Source organism: Aquarana catesbeiana, linkage group LG09, assembly GCF_042186555.1.
Source record: "Aquarana catesbeiana isolate 2022-GZ linkage group LG09, ASM4218655v1, whole genome shotgun sequence".
In the NCBI taxonomy this organism is placed as follows: domain Eukaryota; kingdom Metazoa; phylum Chordata; class Amphibia; order Anura; family Ranidae; genus Aquarana; species Aquarana catesbeiana.
Window position 1 is genome coordinate 37,803,855 of NC_133332.1, and position 17,194 is coordinate 37,821,048.

General features: G+C 43.1%; 1 protein-coding gene across 1 annotated transcript in view; it reads right to left on the reverse strand.

Annotated features, from left to right (window-relative positions):
- Window positions 1-8,020: 8,020 nt before the first annotated feature.
- Window positions 8,021-17,194, reverse strand: part of LOC141107519 (major histocompatibility complex class I-related gene protein-like) — a 45,509-nt gene continuing 36,335 nt past the window's right edge. The window contains exon 6 of the mRNA XM_073598306.1: window positions 8,021-10,843. Coding sequence (XP_073454407.1) covers window positions 10,815-10,843 — 29 coding nt within the window. The 3' untranslated portion in view covers window positions 8,021-10,814. The remainder of the gene's footprint in view (window positions 10,844-17,194) is intronic.

Genomic DNA, 17,194 nt, shown 5'->3' on the forward strand with positions numbered 1-17,194 from the left:
TTAAATTCAATAGCCAGTGCGGCTATTCTGCTTGATTCTGAGTATGCGTGGCACTTTATGCGTCAGATTTGTGTACACACGATCGGAATTTCCGACAACGGATTTTGTTGTCGGAAAATTTTATATCCTGCTCTCAAACTTTGTGTGTCGGAAAATCCGATGGAAAATGTGTGATGGAGCCTACACACGGTCGGAATTTCCGACAACAAGGTCCTATCACACATTTTCCGTCGGCGGGGGGGGGGGGGCATTAGCGGTAAAGTGCCACTAGTTTTAGGGGAGCTTTACCGCTGTCATCGCGGTGCTTTTCGGACGTTAGCGGGCGCCTTTAACCCCTTTTAGTGGTCGAATAAAGGGTTAAAAGCTTCGGCAGCAGTGCCCATTGATTTCAATGGCAGGGGTGGTGGAGGAGCGGTGTTTACTCTTTTTTTTTTTACTACTTTTTTCCTACCCTTTAATCGCACCGCTCCAGTGTGAAAGCACTCAGGCTTTCACACTGGGGTGGATTGAGAGGCGCTTTACAGGTGCTATTTTTAGCGCAAAAACTCCTGAAAAGCGCCCCAGTGTGAAAGGGGTCTTAGAAGCTGTGGGGGACAGCTGCAACATGAGACCAATGCTGCTTTCACATAGGTTTGTATGTGTGTTTGTTACTTTGTAATCCCAGACTTTTCTTTTAAGACCAATGCTGACTTGGCGTACATGGCCATTGCTCAGAATGGGGAATTTTGTGCCTGGAAGCTGTAACGATATCACGTATGGGACATGAAAAGCTGTAGCTAGCTGCCATCTTGTGTGGAAGTAGCCATGAGAGTTTGGCTAACATGTAACCTCACAGAGAACTTTGAACTCTCTCCGTCCCCATCTTAGGAATTCAAAGCTTTTTAAGTTCAACAGAAAAGGTTATCTCAACAGAGAAAACAGAACCAGGTTAAGTCAGTAGAAAAACATTTGTTGTAAGGGCAGTGTTCAGGCCTGTCGTAAAACTGTCACCCTCCCCATTCAGAGACCAAACAGGCCTCGGTCGTAAAGTTTTCTGAATACACCTCAGTAGAATAAGTATGAAATTTCAGCATGTTTCATAACTTCTGACTTAGTAATAGCACAGACATAATCTGGACATATTTGGCTTCCTCAGATAAAATGGAACGTTTCAAGTCCAGACACCCCTATGTCAGGTCATATGGGAAACCCCTGGGACCACTTATTCCTCCAAAGCAGGCTATACGTTATAGATATGGCATGTTTAGACTTGTTTTGAAGGAAATCTCAAGTTGAATAATAATATGGATATTTGGAGTCTGTAAACATCATAGACGCAGATATATGAGTATGTATTACAAAATCTACCTGGGACGTGGTCATGAGTGTAGACACCTCCCAGCAACCAACCCCTAAAACAGGATGACCAGATGATTGGCTACTGGTCGCTGTCAACACCCCCTTTGATTTGACAGAAAAGAGGAGATGCCAAGACAATGGGCAGTTCTCCTTTTACCATCCAAGAAGAAACACCTGCCAAGTCGAGAACCGATTACCTAGCTCATCGATCGAACTCTGATCAACCCTCGGACATTAATTGCAAGTATTCTTCCTTCCCAATTCTACCTTATTGCTTTGTGGCTGTATATTGTCTTTATCTTTTGAAACATCTTTTTTCTGTAAATATTTTATTGGCATCATCTTTGACCTTTTCATAATAAACCCTTATGTTGAAAAGTGTTAACCTTGTCTCTAAAGCTCCTAATGCAAGCTATAAACGAACCTGCCTCTTGAAGGGCGCTACTGTGGTAGAGTAAGACTCTGAGCAGACCTGTCTGTGGTGGCAGTGTGTGTGGCAGACGCTTATTCTAAAATTATAATTGGTATTGCAAAATTACGAGTCTCCCCCGGCTCGGTCTTTCAAACGGGGGTGGTGGCAGTTAAAGGGTTAATTGTGTAATTAGCCCAGTGACAATCACTCTCAGGCTGCTCGCACCTAGATTGTGGTCCCGCAAGCTGGAAAATCTTTGTGCTGGGCGCAGCTGAGAGTGGCATTGTTACATAAGTGACAGCGTGGTGTGAGGTTGGCCGGTCCTTTGTCGCGAGTTAGCGAGGAGGGCAGGGATCTGACACCCGCGTTCGTCACAGAAGCCGTTTTGAATATGACGAATAGCACCCCCAGGCTGCTCCAAAGCGGGTGGCTAGTGGTGTCCTAGCAACTCATGACTGGTCCCTTGCCCCATTCAACTTGCCAGCCTGAAAGCAAATAAAGGGGCAGGGAATCAGGTAATATTATTGTCCAAGTATGGCAATAGCCCTGATTGGACAATGATGTCATCAGCATCCCGTCACTGGTATTTTTTTGGGCTGTCAGCTGGGGAACCTTCCAGCCAATGACTAAAAGGGAGTGAGTCATCCGTTGCTGTGATGCTGTTGGCTGCACAATGTCCTAGCTAACATGGTGCTGAACCTGCACTGAGGACAGTGTTCACTGTATAGACCGTAAAGCCCCAGTGCCTCCTCATTCCATGTGACAGATTCATGTACCTGTTCCCCACAGGTACATGAATCTATTGCCCCATCAACCATAGGCATGTGCACAGGGTGTGCCGTATGTGCCTGGGCACACCATACTCACCCCGTGTGCATACCTCCCAAGTGCCCTGGATTAGGCAGGACCATCCTGAGATTTCAATTAAACCCTGGTGTTCTGCCAATCCATGCTGAATTGCAGAGCTGTTCCTGCACTCAGCTCCTAGCTTCTCTGTCTCCCCTGCAGCTGCATATTTCACAGGCAGCTACAGAAGAAAAATGCTTGTTTGCTCTGGGGAGGGTGGGGGTAGTAAAGGGCCCGCACAGGGAGTAGGGAGGCGAGGCTGTGATTAAGACCCCTTTCACACTGGAGCGGTTTTCAGGCGGTATTGCGCTAAAAATACCGCCTGAAAACCGCTCCTAAACAGCCTCCGCTGTTCAGTGTGAAAGCCCTCGGTGCGCAGGCAGGGCGGTGAGAAAAGTCCTGCAAACTGCTTTTTTGGAGCGGGGAAGGAGCGGTGTATTCACCGCTCCTGCCCATTGAAATCAATGGGACAGCGCGGCTATAGCCGCGCTGTACGAGGGATTTTAACCCTTTTTCGGCCGTCAGCAGGGGGTAAAACCGCACCGCTAGCGGCCGAATACCGCTGCAAGAACGACGGTATAGCAGCGCTAAAAATAGCGCTGTTGTACCGCCGATGCCCCCACCGCCCCAGTGTGAAAGGGGCCTAAGGCCCCTTTCACACTGGGGCGTTTTTCAGGTGTTTTTCAGGTGCTTTAATGTAAAAAAAAAGCGCCTGTAAAGCGCCTGAAAGAAGCCTCATCTGCAATCCCAATGTGAAAGCCCGAGCCCTTTCACACTGCCAGCGCCCGATAAACGCTGGTAAAGCGCCGCTTAAGACCCTTTTCACACTGGGGCGTTTTTCAGGTGTTTTTCGGGCGCTAGCAGTTTGAAAGGGTTCAGGCCATCGGCGCACCCAGCCCGGTGGCAAAAACACAAAAGCGCTGCAAAGAAGCTGCTTGCAGGACTTTTTTTTGACGCCCTGCCAGCGCAGCGCCTCAGTGTGAAAGCACTCGGGCTTTCACATTAGGATTGCAGATGAGGCTTCATTCGGGCCATTTACAGGCACTTTTTTAGCGCTAAAGCGCCTGAAAAATGCCCCAGTGTGAAAGGGGTCCCGGTGTGAAAGCACTCGGGCTTTCACATTGGGATTGCAGATAAGGCTTCTTTCAGGCGCTTTACAGGCACTTTTTTAACGCTAAAGCGCCAGAAAAACGCCTGAAAAATGCCCCAGTGTGAAAGGGGTCTAAGAGTGATTGGCTTTGTACAGGGAGGGGACGGGTGGCAAAGGTTGTGTCTCCCCTACAGTTGTGCTTGTTACAGGTATTTACAGAGGAAGCACTGTTTGCTTATGTCAGGGAGGGGGCATGATCGACTTGTAGATTATATATGATTGTTAAATCTTAGGAAATATTCCTGGGCTGCTGCCTCCCCTGGAGATCCCTGGTAAGAGGGATCTAGATTGTGTAAAGTATGTTTGGTGTTGGGGTAGATGGCGCTGCCCTCTAATTAGATAATAATGTGGTTAGAGATGTATTTATGTCCTACTATAGTTTAACTTGTGATACTGTGATTATTAGTTAGAATTCACTCCCTATTGGGTGATTTTAAAATCCGCTCCCTATTGGGTGATTATATCCAGAGTGATAGTGAACCCTCCAAAGTGGTAAAATTGTATTTAATAATTGTATCAGGTAAACATAGAGTGTAGTAGTATAAGTGCCCTACAGTCAGACGCCTGTGAGCAAAAAATACAAAGTAAATAATTGTGACTGATAGCCTCAGACAATGTGTGTGTTTTTTTTTGATTTGCTGTTTTTATTTTTTGTTTTATCTGCACTTTACTGCATTTAAATGATGCGATTTGGATCGCTTTTAAACAATATGAACTTTTAAATAAATAATCGGAATTACACCATGCGAGTTCGTCTTTCTCTGGTCTTATGAGGACACCAGGAGCTGGCACGCTGGGAAAGCAGCAACGAAGTACTGCTACAAGATCTGGACAGTGGAGCCGGAGACCAGCAGTCTAATGCCCCGTACACACGGTCGGATTTTCCGATGGAAAATGTCCGATCGGAGCATGTTGTCGGAAATTCCGACCGTGTGTGGGCTCCATCGGACATTTTCCATCGGATTTTCCGACACACAAAGTTGGAGAGCAGGAGATAAAATTTTCCGACAACAAAATCCGTTGTCGGAAATTCCGATCGTGTGTACACAAATCCGACGGACAAAGTGCCACGCATGCTCAGAATAAATAAAGAGATGAAAGCTATTGGCCACTGCCCCGTTTATAGTCCCAACGTACGTGTTTTACGTCACCGCGTTTAGAACGATCGGATTTTCCGACAACTTTGTGCGACCGTGTGTAGACAAAACAAGTTTGAGCCAACATCCGTCAGAAAAAATCCTAGGATTTTGTTGTCGGAATGTCCGATCAATGTCCGACCGTGTGTACGCCCTATAAGCGGAGGAGCAACTGCCACACCGAGAGGAAACCAACATAATCACTTTCACCCACTACACCTGCAGGGGTACCTGGATCTGGTGAGTGGGGTATCAAAGGGGGAGCACAAAAGCCACCCTGACCTGTACACTTGAGGATAAAATCTACATAGGACATCGAGGATACTCACATATGTCACTTTTTTGGAAGACCTATGCAGCGTATATACGGTCAGACTTTTTGACCGGACTTGTCGGACGGACTTTCAACTGACTTTTTAACAAACGGACTTGCCTACACACGATCACACCAAAGTCTGACGGATTCGTACGTGATGACTTACACCGGACTAAAATAAGGAAGTTGATAGCCAGTAGCCAAAAGTCCGCTGAAGGTCCGATGGAGCCCACACACAATTGGATTGTCCGTCGGACCAGTCCGCCCGTGTGTACGCGGCTTTAGTGAAAACTACATTTTCCCATTTCCATTTATCGTATGAATATTGGATACTGCTGCTGAACTCATATCTACCCAGTATCAATTTCCCTTGTGATTTTATCCCACGTGTTGACTTTTCCTGTATTAAAAAAAAATATTTTTTTTTGGGGACATATATCATTTCCCCCACGTGGGGACTGTCACACAGAACACAATTATTTACTTTGTATTTTTTGCTCACAGGTGTCTGACTGTAGGGCACTTATACTACTACACTATGGGGGTTATTTACTAAAGGCAAATCCACTTTGCACTACAAGTGCATTTGGAAGTTCAGTCGCTGTAGATCTGAGGGGGAAGATCTGAAATTATGAGAAGCTCTGCTGATCTTATCATCCAATCATCTACAAGCAAAAATGCTGTTTTTATTTTCCTTGTATGTCCTCCTCAGATCTACAGGGACTTCACTTCCAAGTGCACTTGTAGTGCAAAGTAGATTTGCCTTTAGTAAATAACCCCCTATGGTGTTTAACTATTGGGTTGCAGTATTGGATACCATTTAATGCACTTTAGGGTTAATAGCACCCATTGCAGGTGAGACCTGGCCTCAAGTACACCTTATGATGTATAATTAACCCTAGGATATAAATCACTCATTTTAAGGTGACATTAGTTTGGATCACTTTTTTAGGTTATTTATCTCAAATTTGCAAACTCACCCACAGAACAGCAGTTAGGATCGCTTTTCAGGGTATTTATCACAACTACTCTAAGGATCATCCTCCTCATAAGAGCTTATATAGGGAGGTATGACCGAGCAGTAATTACTTATTGTACACGCATCCCCTGTTTACTGACCCCTGGGAAGAGCGACCCAAATGTGATTCGCTCTTCATAGGTGGCATAAAGCAACGGGTTCAACCTGATACAATTATTAAATACAATTTTACCACTTTGGAGGGTTCACTATCACTCTGGATATAATCACCCAATAGGGAGCGGATTTTAATATCACCCAATAGGGAGTGAATTCTAACTAATAATCACAGTATCACAAGTTAAACTATAGTAGGACATAAATACATCTCTACCCACATTATTATATAATTGGAGGGCAGCGCCATCTACCCCAACACCAAACATACTTTACATGATTGACTTGTAGCCCCGCCCCCACTGCCTCTACATGGTGCCTGAAAACCACACTGCATCAATGTGAAAGAGCCCTACTTGGGGAGGGAGGACACAAACCATATTTTAAGGGTACAGGTAGACTTTTGTTTTATTTAACCATGTCCCTTTAAACCCCTCCCACCATAAACAAAATTTGGCCACACCCACCATTTGCCACAGCTTTGGTGTGCACACCCTACCGCAGGAATCTTCAAGCTACGGCCCTCCAGCTGTTGCGGAACTACACGTCCCATGAGGCATTGTAAAACTCTGACATTCACAGACATGACTAGGCATGATGGGAATTGTAGTTCCTGAACAACTGGAGGACCGTAGTTTTAAGACCGTTGCCCTAACGCAATAGGCTGAGCACGTCTACCCTGTTTCCCCTCAAATAAGACCTAGAGTGATTTCGGTGATGGCTGCAATATAAGCCCTACCCCTCAAATAAGCCCTATCCTGTTTCCCCGAAAATAAGCCCTACCCTGAAAATAAGACCTACAAGGACTTTAAGTAGGGCTTATTTGGGGGGTAGGGCTTATATTGCAGCCATCACCGACAATCACGCTAGGTCTTATTTTCAGGGAAACAGGGTATGACACCAACATACACTATATTACCAAAAGTATTGAGACGCTTGCCTTTACACACACAAACATTGATGGCATCCATCCCAGTCTTAGTCCGAAGGGGTCCAATATTGAGTTGGCCCAACCTTTGCAGCTATAACAGCTTCAACTCTTCTGGGAAGGCTGTCTACAAGGTTTAGGAGTGTGTCTATGGGAATGTTTGACCATTCTTCCAGAAGCGCATTTGGGAGGTCAGGCACTGATGTTGGACGAGAAGGCCTGGCTCGCAGTCTTCCCTCTAATTCATCCCAAAGGTGTTCTATCGGGTTGAGGTCAGGACTCTGTGCAGGCCAGTCAAGTTCCTCCACCCCAAACTCGCTCATCGATGTCTATATGGACCTTGCTTTGTGCACTGGTGTGCAGTCATGTTGGAACAGGAAGGGGCCATCCCCAAACTGTTTCCACAAAGTTGGGAGAATAAATTTGTCCAAAATGTCTTGGTATGCTGACGCTTTAAGAGTTCCCTTTACTGGAACTAAAGGGCCAAACCCCTGAAAAACAACCCCACATCATAATCCCCCCCCCCTCCATACCATAATCCCCCCCCTTCCATACCATAGTCCCCCCTCCACCAAATGGTTTGGACCAGGGCACAAAGCAAGGTCCATAATCTAGTAATATAGTGAATGTCACATGGAGGAGTGAGGGAATTTTACAACACTCTTTATGAATTCCACTGTCTAAGTTCGATAATTCTATCCTAGTACGGTGTTTCCTATGTATTGTGTCTTTGTACATTTAGTATTTAATGGCAGACAATTTAATTTTTCAAATCATCTTTATTCTATAATTGATATATAGGTTATACATTCTGTATACCATGAAGTTAGTAATAAAGAAATAAAAACATAACATACTTGGAAGGCTGACATGTATCCATTCCTAAATCTCAGAAGTCTTTCTTGTTATTTATCTGATCAGATTTACAATCACCTTAATCAACTCTCCATCTAAGGACCATTCATGTGAATAGATAATATAACAACTGCAGATGGTTACCAGCATGCTGAAAAATTAGTTTTTCAACCAAGACTATCATATTTTCAGCATTTCATGATTTCTTCAATCTTATTTTTAATACAAATGTCATTTAAATGATCTGCTTGGAATGGAAGTTGTGACCATTATGGTGATGGCTGAGTAAGCGTTTACTTTAGAAAACTTCTGCAAGTGGATCGTACACAAGAATTTATCCTCAGTTCACACTGCTGTAACCCCATTGTTGTGCAATTTCCAGTGCGACTGGCTTGTGACTTTCATGCTACATTAGATTCTATGGGACTTAAAGTCGCATTGACCTGTGACCATAGTACCTGCAAAAGCAATGACTTCCCTTCCTGGCTCTGAAATGTTTTGCCGAGAGCTTCAAAGTAAATCAGCGCTTTTTTATCATTTATTAAAATAAAAAGAAGTTGCATGATAATGACACTAACTGTGGTGATAAGGTATTTTATTTAGCATTTTTTAAAAATTATTTTTAATGCAAGAATGCAATCAATAATAAGTAAACCTGGCTTTAGACGGTTCGAATCTCGCTGGTATGGAATGGCCGCCATTCAAATGAATGCGTTTTCACTTGTCATGCAACTCTGTGTCGCAAGTCGCATTCCATATTGCACCGGTGTGAATCGGGGCTTACGGGCACTATGAAGGCATGCGAATAATGCAACAAAAAAGATGATTGGTCTTTATGATAAAAGTTCTCATTGGCAATTTATTATTTTGGGTAAGCAATCTCAGCCAGGTGTTGTCCCGCCACGCACTTGCAACCTTCAAAAATTTATCAGATTTACTTTCGAATGGATAGAACGGCTATGAACCACTGACTTCTCTCTGACACCTCCTCCCAAATAATGCATGGGGCTTGCTTTTGGAAATGCTAGTTGCCTGGCTGTGTCTGGCTTCAGTATACCTGAGCAAGCCTGCTGTGAATAAGTGTAATGTCATAATGTCATATCTATACTTATTCCAGGTGGCTAAAGCAGCAGGACAGCCAAGGAGCTTACAATCTCAATTGAGAGATTAGCGATGGCAGCCCCCAGACATATTTCTATAGGGTCACTTTAAGTCTATACCTGTACATCTTACTCCTCCTGTATTTTCTACTCCCATCCGGGTCAAAGGATATGCAGAAGGTGACAGATGTCCACAACTGAATCATCCCTATCAACAATACTATAACCCTATACTAAAATCTTATACTATTATCCTATATTATATTCATGATATATATTTTAGCAAAGCAGAAATGCAAACGTTTTTAAAGATTTTTGCATAATAATGATTACATTGCATATATTGATTAGATAGATACTTCAATCATAGTAGGTTGAGATGCACATTAGAAATGATGATAATCTCTCCCTATACCCAAGGCTGGATTTATCATTAAAGTGGAACTTTAGTCTGAAAATTAAGTCCTGCTCCGTTGCAGGTAGAGATATGTAAAACATGTCTTTACTATTTTAAATACACACTCACCCTGCTCTGCACATGCTCAGTTACTCTCTATTTTTAGCCACTGTGCTGATCTGTTGGCAGCAGATTTACTGCTGCTCAGGAGCTCTGGGCTTTAGCAAAATGGCAGCCTCCGGGCAAGAAGAAACAGGAACGCGCTGAGGGATATTTATGCCACTCACAAATTTTGGCAGCATAATTAATCATTTGGAATGTAAGTTTCCTGCTAAATAACATTATTTTTAATCATCAAGTTATTCTGGGCAAATTTCCACTTTAAGTGAAATAAGTAAAATAGGTTTGTGCCTATGGGCGGTACAGACAAACAGAAATTGGCGCAGGAAGTGATGAACAATCCCTGCAGTGGAGACACTGGTGGCAACAAAACGCTTTTGTTCGGTAACCCTGGGAAGGGTTAGATCCTCTGTCAGGTTATTTTTGGGGTCTGTATCTTCTTGTACCAGTGACAGCCATTCCTCTAAATTCTTTTCCAGCTGTTACAGAGACAAGAAGCGGAATGGAAATTTCCCCCAGTGAGGTCACAGACAGCAAAAAGAACGTGACATTAGTATTCATCCTTACCTAGTCCATTGCAATCTTTGGTTAGAATTTTGGATTCATTCATGGAGTCAAGAGTTCTCTGTGATTGGAAGGGGGTCTGATCAAGTGACGGGGCTCTCCTCCAGGTGTTCATTCTATATTATTGCAATTTGTTGGCTTTGGACCTCAGACACCATTAAAACCCAATGCACATTGTTAAAAAAGAAACTTTTTAAGGTTGTTTTACTCAGGTTTTTATGGGGCGTTTGTGTTGCTTAGTATTTTCAGTGAAATAATACTCCACAAAACAGCTCTATAAGCAGACTAGATATTGTACAAAACACTCCAGAGAGCACTTTTCCTGCCAGCAGCCAAAAATGCTCTGAAGTGTTAAGTATTGCCTTTCTGAAGCTGCTGCATGAAAGAAAAAAATCTGTTTGACAAACCAGCTCATTTCGGTCCCCTGACCTATTTTAAATCATGTTTTTTACTTGGTGTAATTACTTGAATCATAATAAGCACGGCTAATAATTCGAAGAAAATGATGCAGTCAAAATCATGCAATGGGATGAACATCGTAAGATTCTGTAAGAGAAAAAAAACATTGGATTTAAGTAGGGCTGCAACTAACGATTATTTTCATAATCGATTAGTTGGCCGATTATTGTTTCGATTAATCGATTAATCGGTTAATAACCTTAAAAAAAAAGTGTGGTGTATAATTTAGTTAATATGTAAAGTTTAAAAAAAAAGGCAATTCATTCTTAAATATCTCTATGCAGTGGTAAATATAAACAACCAACTATATGGTTAGGGAGCAAAATATTGAATCCACTCTGAGAATAATAGACAGAAGAGATATACTGTATATTCACTATTAGAGGAGATATACTGTATACACTATTAGAAGAGAAATACTGTTTTTTGGCCAATTTGTTGTTGGGCAGATTAAAAAATACAAATTGCTGCAAAAACGCATTACATGCTTTTCTGCAGCTTCTCCATTGAAGTATATTGAACCTAAAAAGCACCATTTTGCATTAAGAAAAAAAAAAGTCCTTGACCCTTTCCAAATACGCAGCGGCTGAAAAAAAAGCATAGATGTGAACGTGTCCCATAGGAAACCATGTTAAATTAACTGTAGTGTGTTTCTGCAAAAAGCACCAAAAAACACATAGATGTGAACCAGGTCTAAGACGTTTAGTAACATAATGGGGTTAAAAGAAACTAAAATGAGCCCTTTATAGTACAAAAAAAGCAAATAATCGCAACTGTAAGGGGTTCATTTTTTTTACTGTAGAACGATGAAAGTAATATTTACAGTAGCGATTTGCTCTTTTTGTACTATAAAGGGCTCATTTTATTTTTTTAACCCCACTATTTTACTGGCCGATTAATCGATTATGAAAATAGTAATCGATTAATTTCATAATCGATTAGTTGTCGATTAATCGATTAGTTGTTTCAGCCCTAGATTTAAGTAGATATAAACCCTAAAAAAAATGACATTTAGTATGCTAAAACACATAGTATTATAAACAATTGCTGGTTTCTTTTCTATATAAAACACTTATTTAACCTTTTTTTTGCCTAGAAGTGTTGCTAATCCCCTCCAGCGTGTTTCAGCTACTTCCTTTCTCCATGCATTTCAATAAACAAATGACAGGGCTCAAAATTTAAAGTCCTGAGCTACTAGCCAGGCCTCAAGGTTACTCGCCACCAGTTGCCCCACCCAGCCTGCCTATAACTCCACCACCCCAAACACACCCTTATAAAATATCTCATGGGTTGACACTTAATATTTATTTTTATAACTTCATTCTGCATAAAACATTTAACAACAACCTTATCCGTGCCCAACAATGCAGCCTACCTGTGTGCATCAATGCTGCTTCACCTGTGTCCATTAATGCAGCCTGCCCGTACCCACCAATGCAGCCTGCCTGTGCCCACCAATGATGCCCGTGCCCAACAATACAGCCTGCCCATGCCCAACAATGCAGCCTGCCCGTGCCCACCAATGCAGCCTGTGTCCACCAATGCAGCCTGTGTCCACCAATGTAGCCTGTGCCCACCAATGCAGCCTGCCTGTGCCCACCAATGATGCCCGTGCCCACCAATGCAGCCTGCCCGTGTCCCCCATTGCAGCCTGCCCGTGTCCACCAATGCAGCCTACCTGTGCCCACCAATCATACCTGTGTCCACCAATGCAGCTTGTGCCCACCAATGCAGCCTGCCTGTGCAGGGGAAGAGAGGAGAGGAACAGGAGAGCTGCCCGGATGATCAGAAGGTGGGGAACACAGCGATAACAGCTTTCATTTCAATTTTCCAGGATTGGACTGGTGATCTGTCTAACAAAGTTCCTGGCCAGGGGGCGGGGCTGTATGTGACATCGGTCACATCCTTATCATCCTTGCGGCTCTCTGCTCTATTCCCCTCCGCGATCGCTGGGAGAAGGATTCCCATTCAACCGAGCTCTCAAATTCCACTTGCAAAATGCGAGCAGGCGAGTGGAATTTTTGAGGGCTTGCAAATGACATCCTTTCGTGACACTTGGAGGTCCTGGCAATTTTTTTTATTTATAGATGCCTATTTACAGGAAGTATCGAACCTGGCTGATTTTCACTGGGACTTGCTATGAAGCCCTGGGTGAGAGAATTACCGTATATATCGGCGTATAACACGCGCCGGCGTATAACACGCACCCCAAGTTTAGGAGAGAATTTTAAGGAAAAAAACTTTTAGGAGGGAAGTTTAAGGAAAAGAAACTTACATTAAAATGCCCATCAATGCAGCCTCATCAGTGTTCATCTGCAGCCTTGTTAGTGTCATTGCAGCCTTTTCAGGCAGCCTTGTCAGTGCAGCTTTGCCCCAGTGCAGCCTTGTCAGTGCAGTTCGGAGGGACTCGGCGCCGGTGGAACTGAACGAACGCCGCCGAGATACACATACCCGAGTGTATTCGGCTCTTTCCGGCGCCGCTCACAGTCCCGCCCTATAATGGACATAAGACAGGTCCAATGGCGGGACTGGGCGTGACTGTGAGCGGCGCCGCAAAGAGCCGAATACACTCGGGTATGTGTATCTCGGCTCTGTGATTTCGGCGGCACTCGTTCAGCACCGCCGAGTCCCTCCGAAACTCCGCAGCGCCATATTTAAAACTACTCGCTATGTGAATGTCGGCGACGATCGCCGACATTCACATAGCGATATCGGGGATCGGCGTATAACACGCACCCACGACTTTCCCCTGATTTTAAGGGGAAAAAAGTGCGTGTTATACGCCGATAAATACGGTAGCTTTTTTGGTTCTTAATGTCCTCTCTCCTCCTGCTTTGAGCATATGCCCTTTTCGCTTTATGCTGTATGAGTTCCTTTTCTCATTTTTTTGTCCTTACCTTTCCATTCCCCTCCCTTCTTCTGTTTTCCCCCTTTATATACCTCTCCATTCAGCTTGGAAACTTTTGAGAGAGAACATTTACAGGGAAAGGATTCCCACTGAGAAGAGACACAGGCGGACCATGCTGCTTAATATATAATCACAGTCCTGTACTATCTTTCTCCGGTTCAGGGGGCTGTATGTGCTCCGTTTGTTGAGCGGGGTCCATGGGGCTCCAGTGAGCAGTTTGCTGTCAGCACTGTGTAAGGGTCAGGTCCTCTGGGCCACCGTCCGCTTGTCTCAGCCGAGATAGTCGCTGCTGGCTTCAGGCAATCAACTGCGCATGCACAAGCGCGATGAGATACGTCATCCACGACGCATAGAGCGTCTCTGTCGTGATGCCAAATCCGACATGTTTCACAAGGAACTGTTTTTTTCAAGGATAGGAGGGGCATGAATTGTGTTTCTATTTATAGTTACAGTTAGTACCTCCCACATTCAATTTGGGGTTGCTATATAAAGAATCACCACTAGATGTCATCTCCCATATAGAACATCACACTCTGTCTTTCTCTTCCACTATTCAGAGGCACTCAATTATGGGCATACATTTGCAGACACGGATCGATATGTTTTCAGCAAAATTAAAATAGAACAGGTTGGCATAATAAATGTCTCAGATAATAAAGATACAGACCTATATAACAATAGAAAAAGGCAGAAATTACGGGAAATAGAAAATAAAATATAAAGTAAACAAAACAGAAGAAAAGAGCTAAATAAAGGTTATGAGATTATTAATTGCTATGCAGCATTTTCAGCAAACAGTCACATATATCACTATGGATTGATTAGGGCTGAAAGACTGTGATGTCTCTCTATATCTTTTATTACTATACTTTACTGTATATACAGCAGCTGTATTCAATAAGACAAGAGATAGTCACATAATGCGACATGCATCCAATGCGACTCAAAACACTGCAGACAGACTATTTCATTACTGATAGGGCCTAGACTTGCATTATGTAGATTTACTTTAAAGTAGTCAACAAGTATGAAAGTTATGCGATTAATAATCTCAATGTAACATCAATTTAGCTAAACCTGAAAAAACGCATGTTTCATTATAAATTAGTTTAAGCCCAGAGGCACAGCGGTGGGAGCCCCCTGGGCCCCCTCATACGCTTACCTCCACCTGGGCCTGTGGGAATGGGATGTGGTCTATAAGATGCCAATGTACCTCAGCTGGGTACTGACCTGGCTGAGGTACATTGATGATATCATCATGATATGGCTGGATGACCATGAAGAACTTGACGAGTTTCTATCGATTCTTAATAAGAATGACAGAAACATCGTCCTGACCCATGTGATAGATGCTAATACAATCTCCTTCCTTGACCTGCAGATTACACGTGTGGATACACGATTGGTGACTTGTACCTACAGAAAGCCCACAGCGGCAAACACGCTTCTGCAGGCATCAAGTCACCATCCAGATCACCTAATCAGAGGCATCCCAGTGGGTCAGTTTCTGCGACTCCGCAAAAACTGCTCAAAAGACGAGGATTTTCGTGAGGAGGCAACTGAAATGGTTACCAGGTTTAAAGATAGGGGTTACCAGAAAAAAACTTTGAAGCAAGCATGCAAAAAGGCCTGGTTGACAGACAGAAGGGATCTTCTGGCTGACAAAACAGTCTCCATAAATGGAAACAAAAAAACCAACATCTATGCAAACTCCATTAAGAATTATTACCAATTATGGGGCACAGTGGGAACAGGTATCAGGCATACTTCAAAAGCAATGGAGGCTACTGACAAAATCACTGATGCTGAAAGAAATTGTTGGACCTCGCCCTCAAATGATTGACAGGAGAGCAAGGAATCGAAAATATGTACCTGTACATTCAGAATACACCAGAAAAAGAAAGACAGATTGGTTATCAGACTTGCCCCCCCACAAGGGAATGTATGCCTGCGGACATTGCCAGGTGTGCAAATTTGTTGAGAGGACTGCAATGTTCACCGATGCGACTCGGAGTGTCTCATTCCAAATTAAGAATTTTATTAATTGCGCAACCTCCAGGGTTATTTATATGCTGGAGTGTCCATGCTACAAATATTACATCGAAAAACCAAAAGACAGCTCCGGGTTCACATCGGGGAACATTTAAGAAGCATAAAAAATGCAGTAAAAGAAGATAACAAAGAGAAAAGAGAGGACTTGTCCCCACTTGTGTTACACTTCGCAGATCACCATAATGGCAATACCGCTGGCATCCATATCAAAGGGATCTATACCCTAAATTTACCTACAAGCAGGGGCGATTTTGACACAATCCTGCTTCAAAAGGAGGATCTTCCGGTAAAAACACTCATGCCTCAAGGCCTAAACACAGAATGTAGTCTCCAGCCATTTTTGGATTGATTAGGGCCTAACTATATATATTTTTTGTATTTGATATACATCAGAGGTATGTGATTTCTTTGTATACTTCAGGCAGCTGTTATTCGATTACTCAAGATCTATATATGCATCCCTTTTGGGCTTAAAGCAGAGGGCCTGAAAAAAAAAATTACATCAAACTGTTCCTAAAAATATGAAAAAAAAAAAAAAAAAAAAAATTTAACTTACCAGAAATTGCTGTTGCTATGCAGATCGTCCGAATCTGCCACTTCCTACACCATGGTGATCTTCAGTCCTCTCCTCCTCACGTTGTCTTCTGGGGAATGGGGCGCTCTGTGTTCTGGGACACACAAAGATCCCAGAACACAGCGCGCCCCATTCACAAAGCGCATGCGCAGTAGGAAACGGGCAGTGAAGCCGCAAGGCTCCACTGCCTGTTTCCCTTAGTTTGAATGGCAGCGCCGGGACCCGAGAGCCGAGGGAAGGGTTGGCCTTGGGCGGCCGACATGGCAGGCACCCTGGACAGGTAAGTGTGCTTATTAAAAGTCAGCAGCTACAGTGTTTGTAGCTGCTGACTTTTAAATTGTGTTTTTTTCAGCTGGCCCACCACAACTAAATTATAATAAAACATGCGTTTTGGGCTTAAACTAAATTATAATGAAACATGCGTTTTTTTTCAGGTTTAGCTAAATTTATGCTATCTTAAAATTAATAATCACATAACTTTCATACTTGTTGACTACTTTAAAGTAAATCTACATAATGCAAGTTTAGGCCCTATCTGGAATGAACAGCCTATCCACGTTGTTTTGAGCCACATTGGATGCATGTCAAATTATGTGAATATCTTTTGTTTTACTGAATACAGCTGCTGTGTATAAAGTAAAGTACAGTAATAAAAAATATTGCGAGACATATACAGTCTTTCAGCCCTAATCAATTCATAGTGATATATGCGACTGTTTGCTGAAAATGCTGCATAGCAATTAATAGTTGCATAATTAGGGCCTAACTATATCTATATATTTTTCATCTGTATTTGATATACATTTGTGGTATGTGATCTCTTTGTACACTTCAGGCAGCTGTTATTCGACTACTCAAGATCCATATATGCATCCCCTCTGGGCTTAAACTAATTTATAATGAA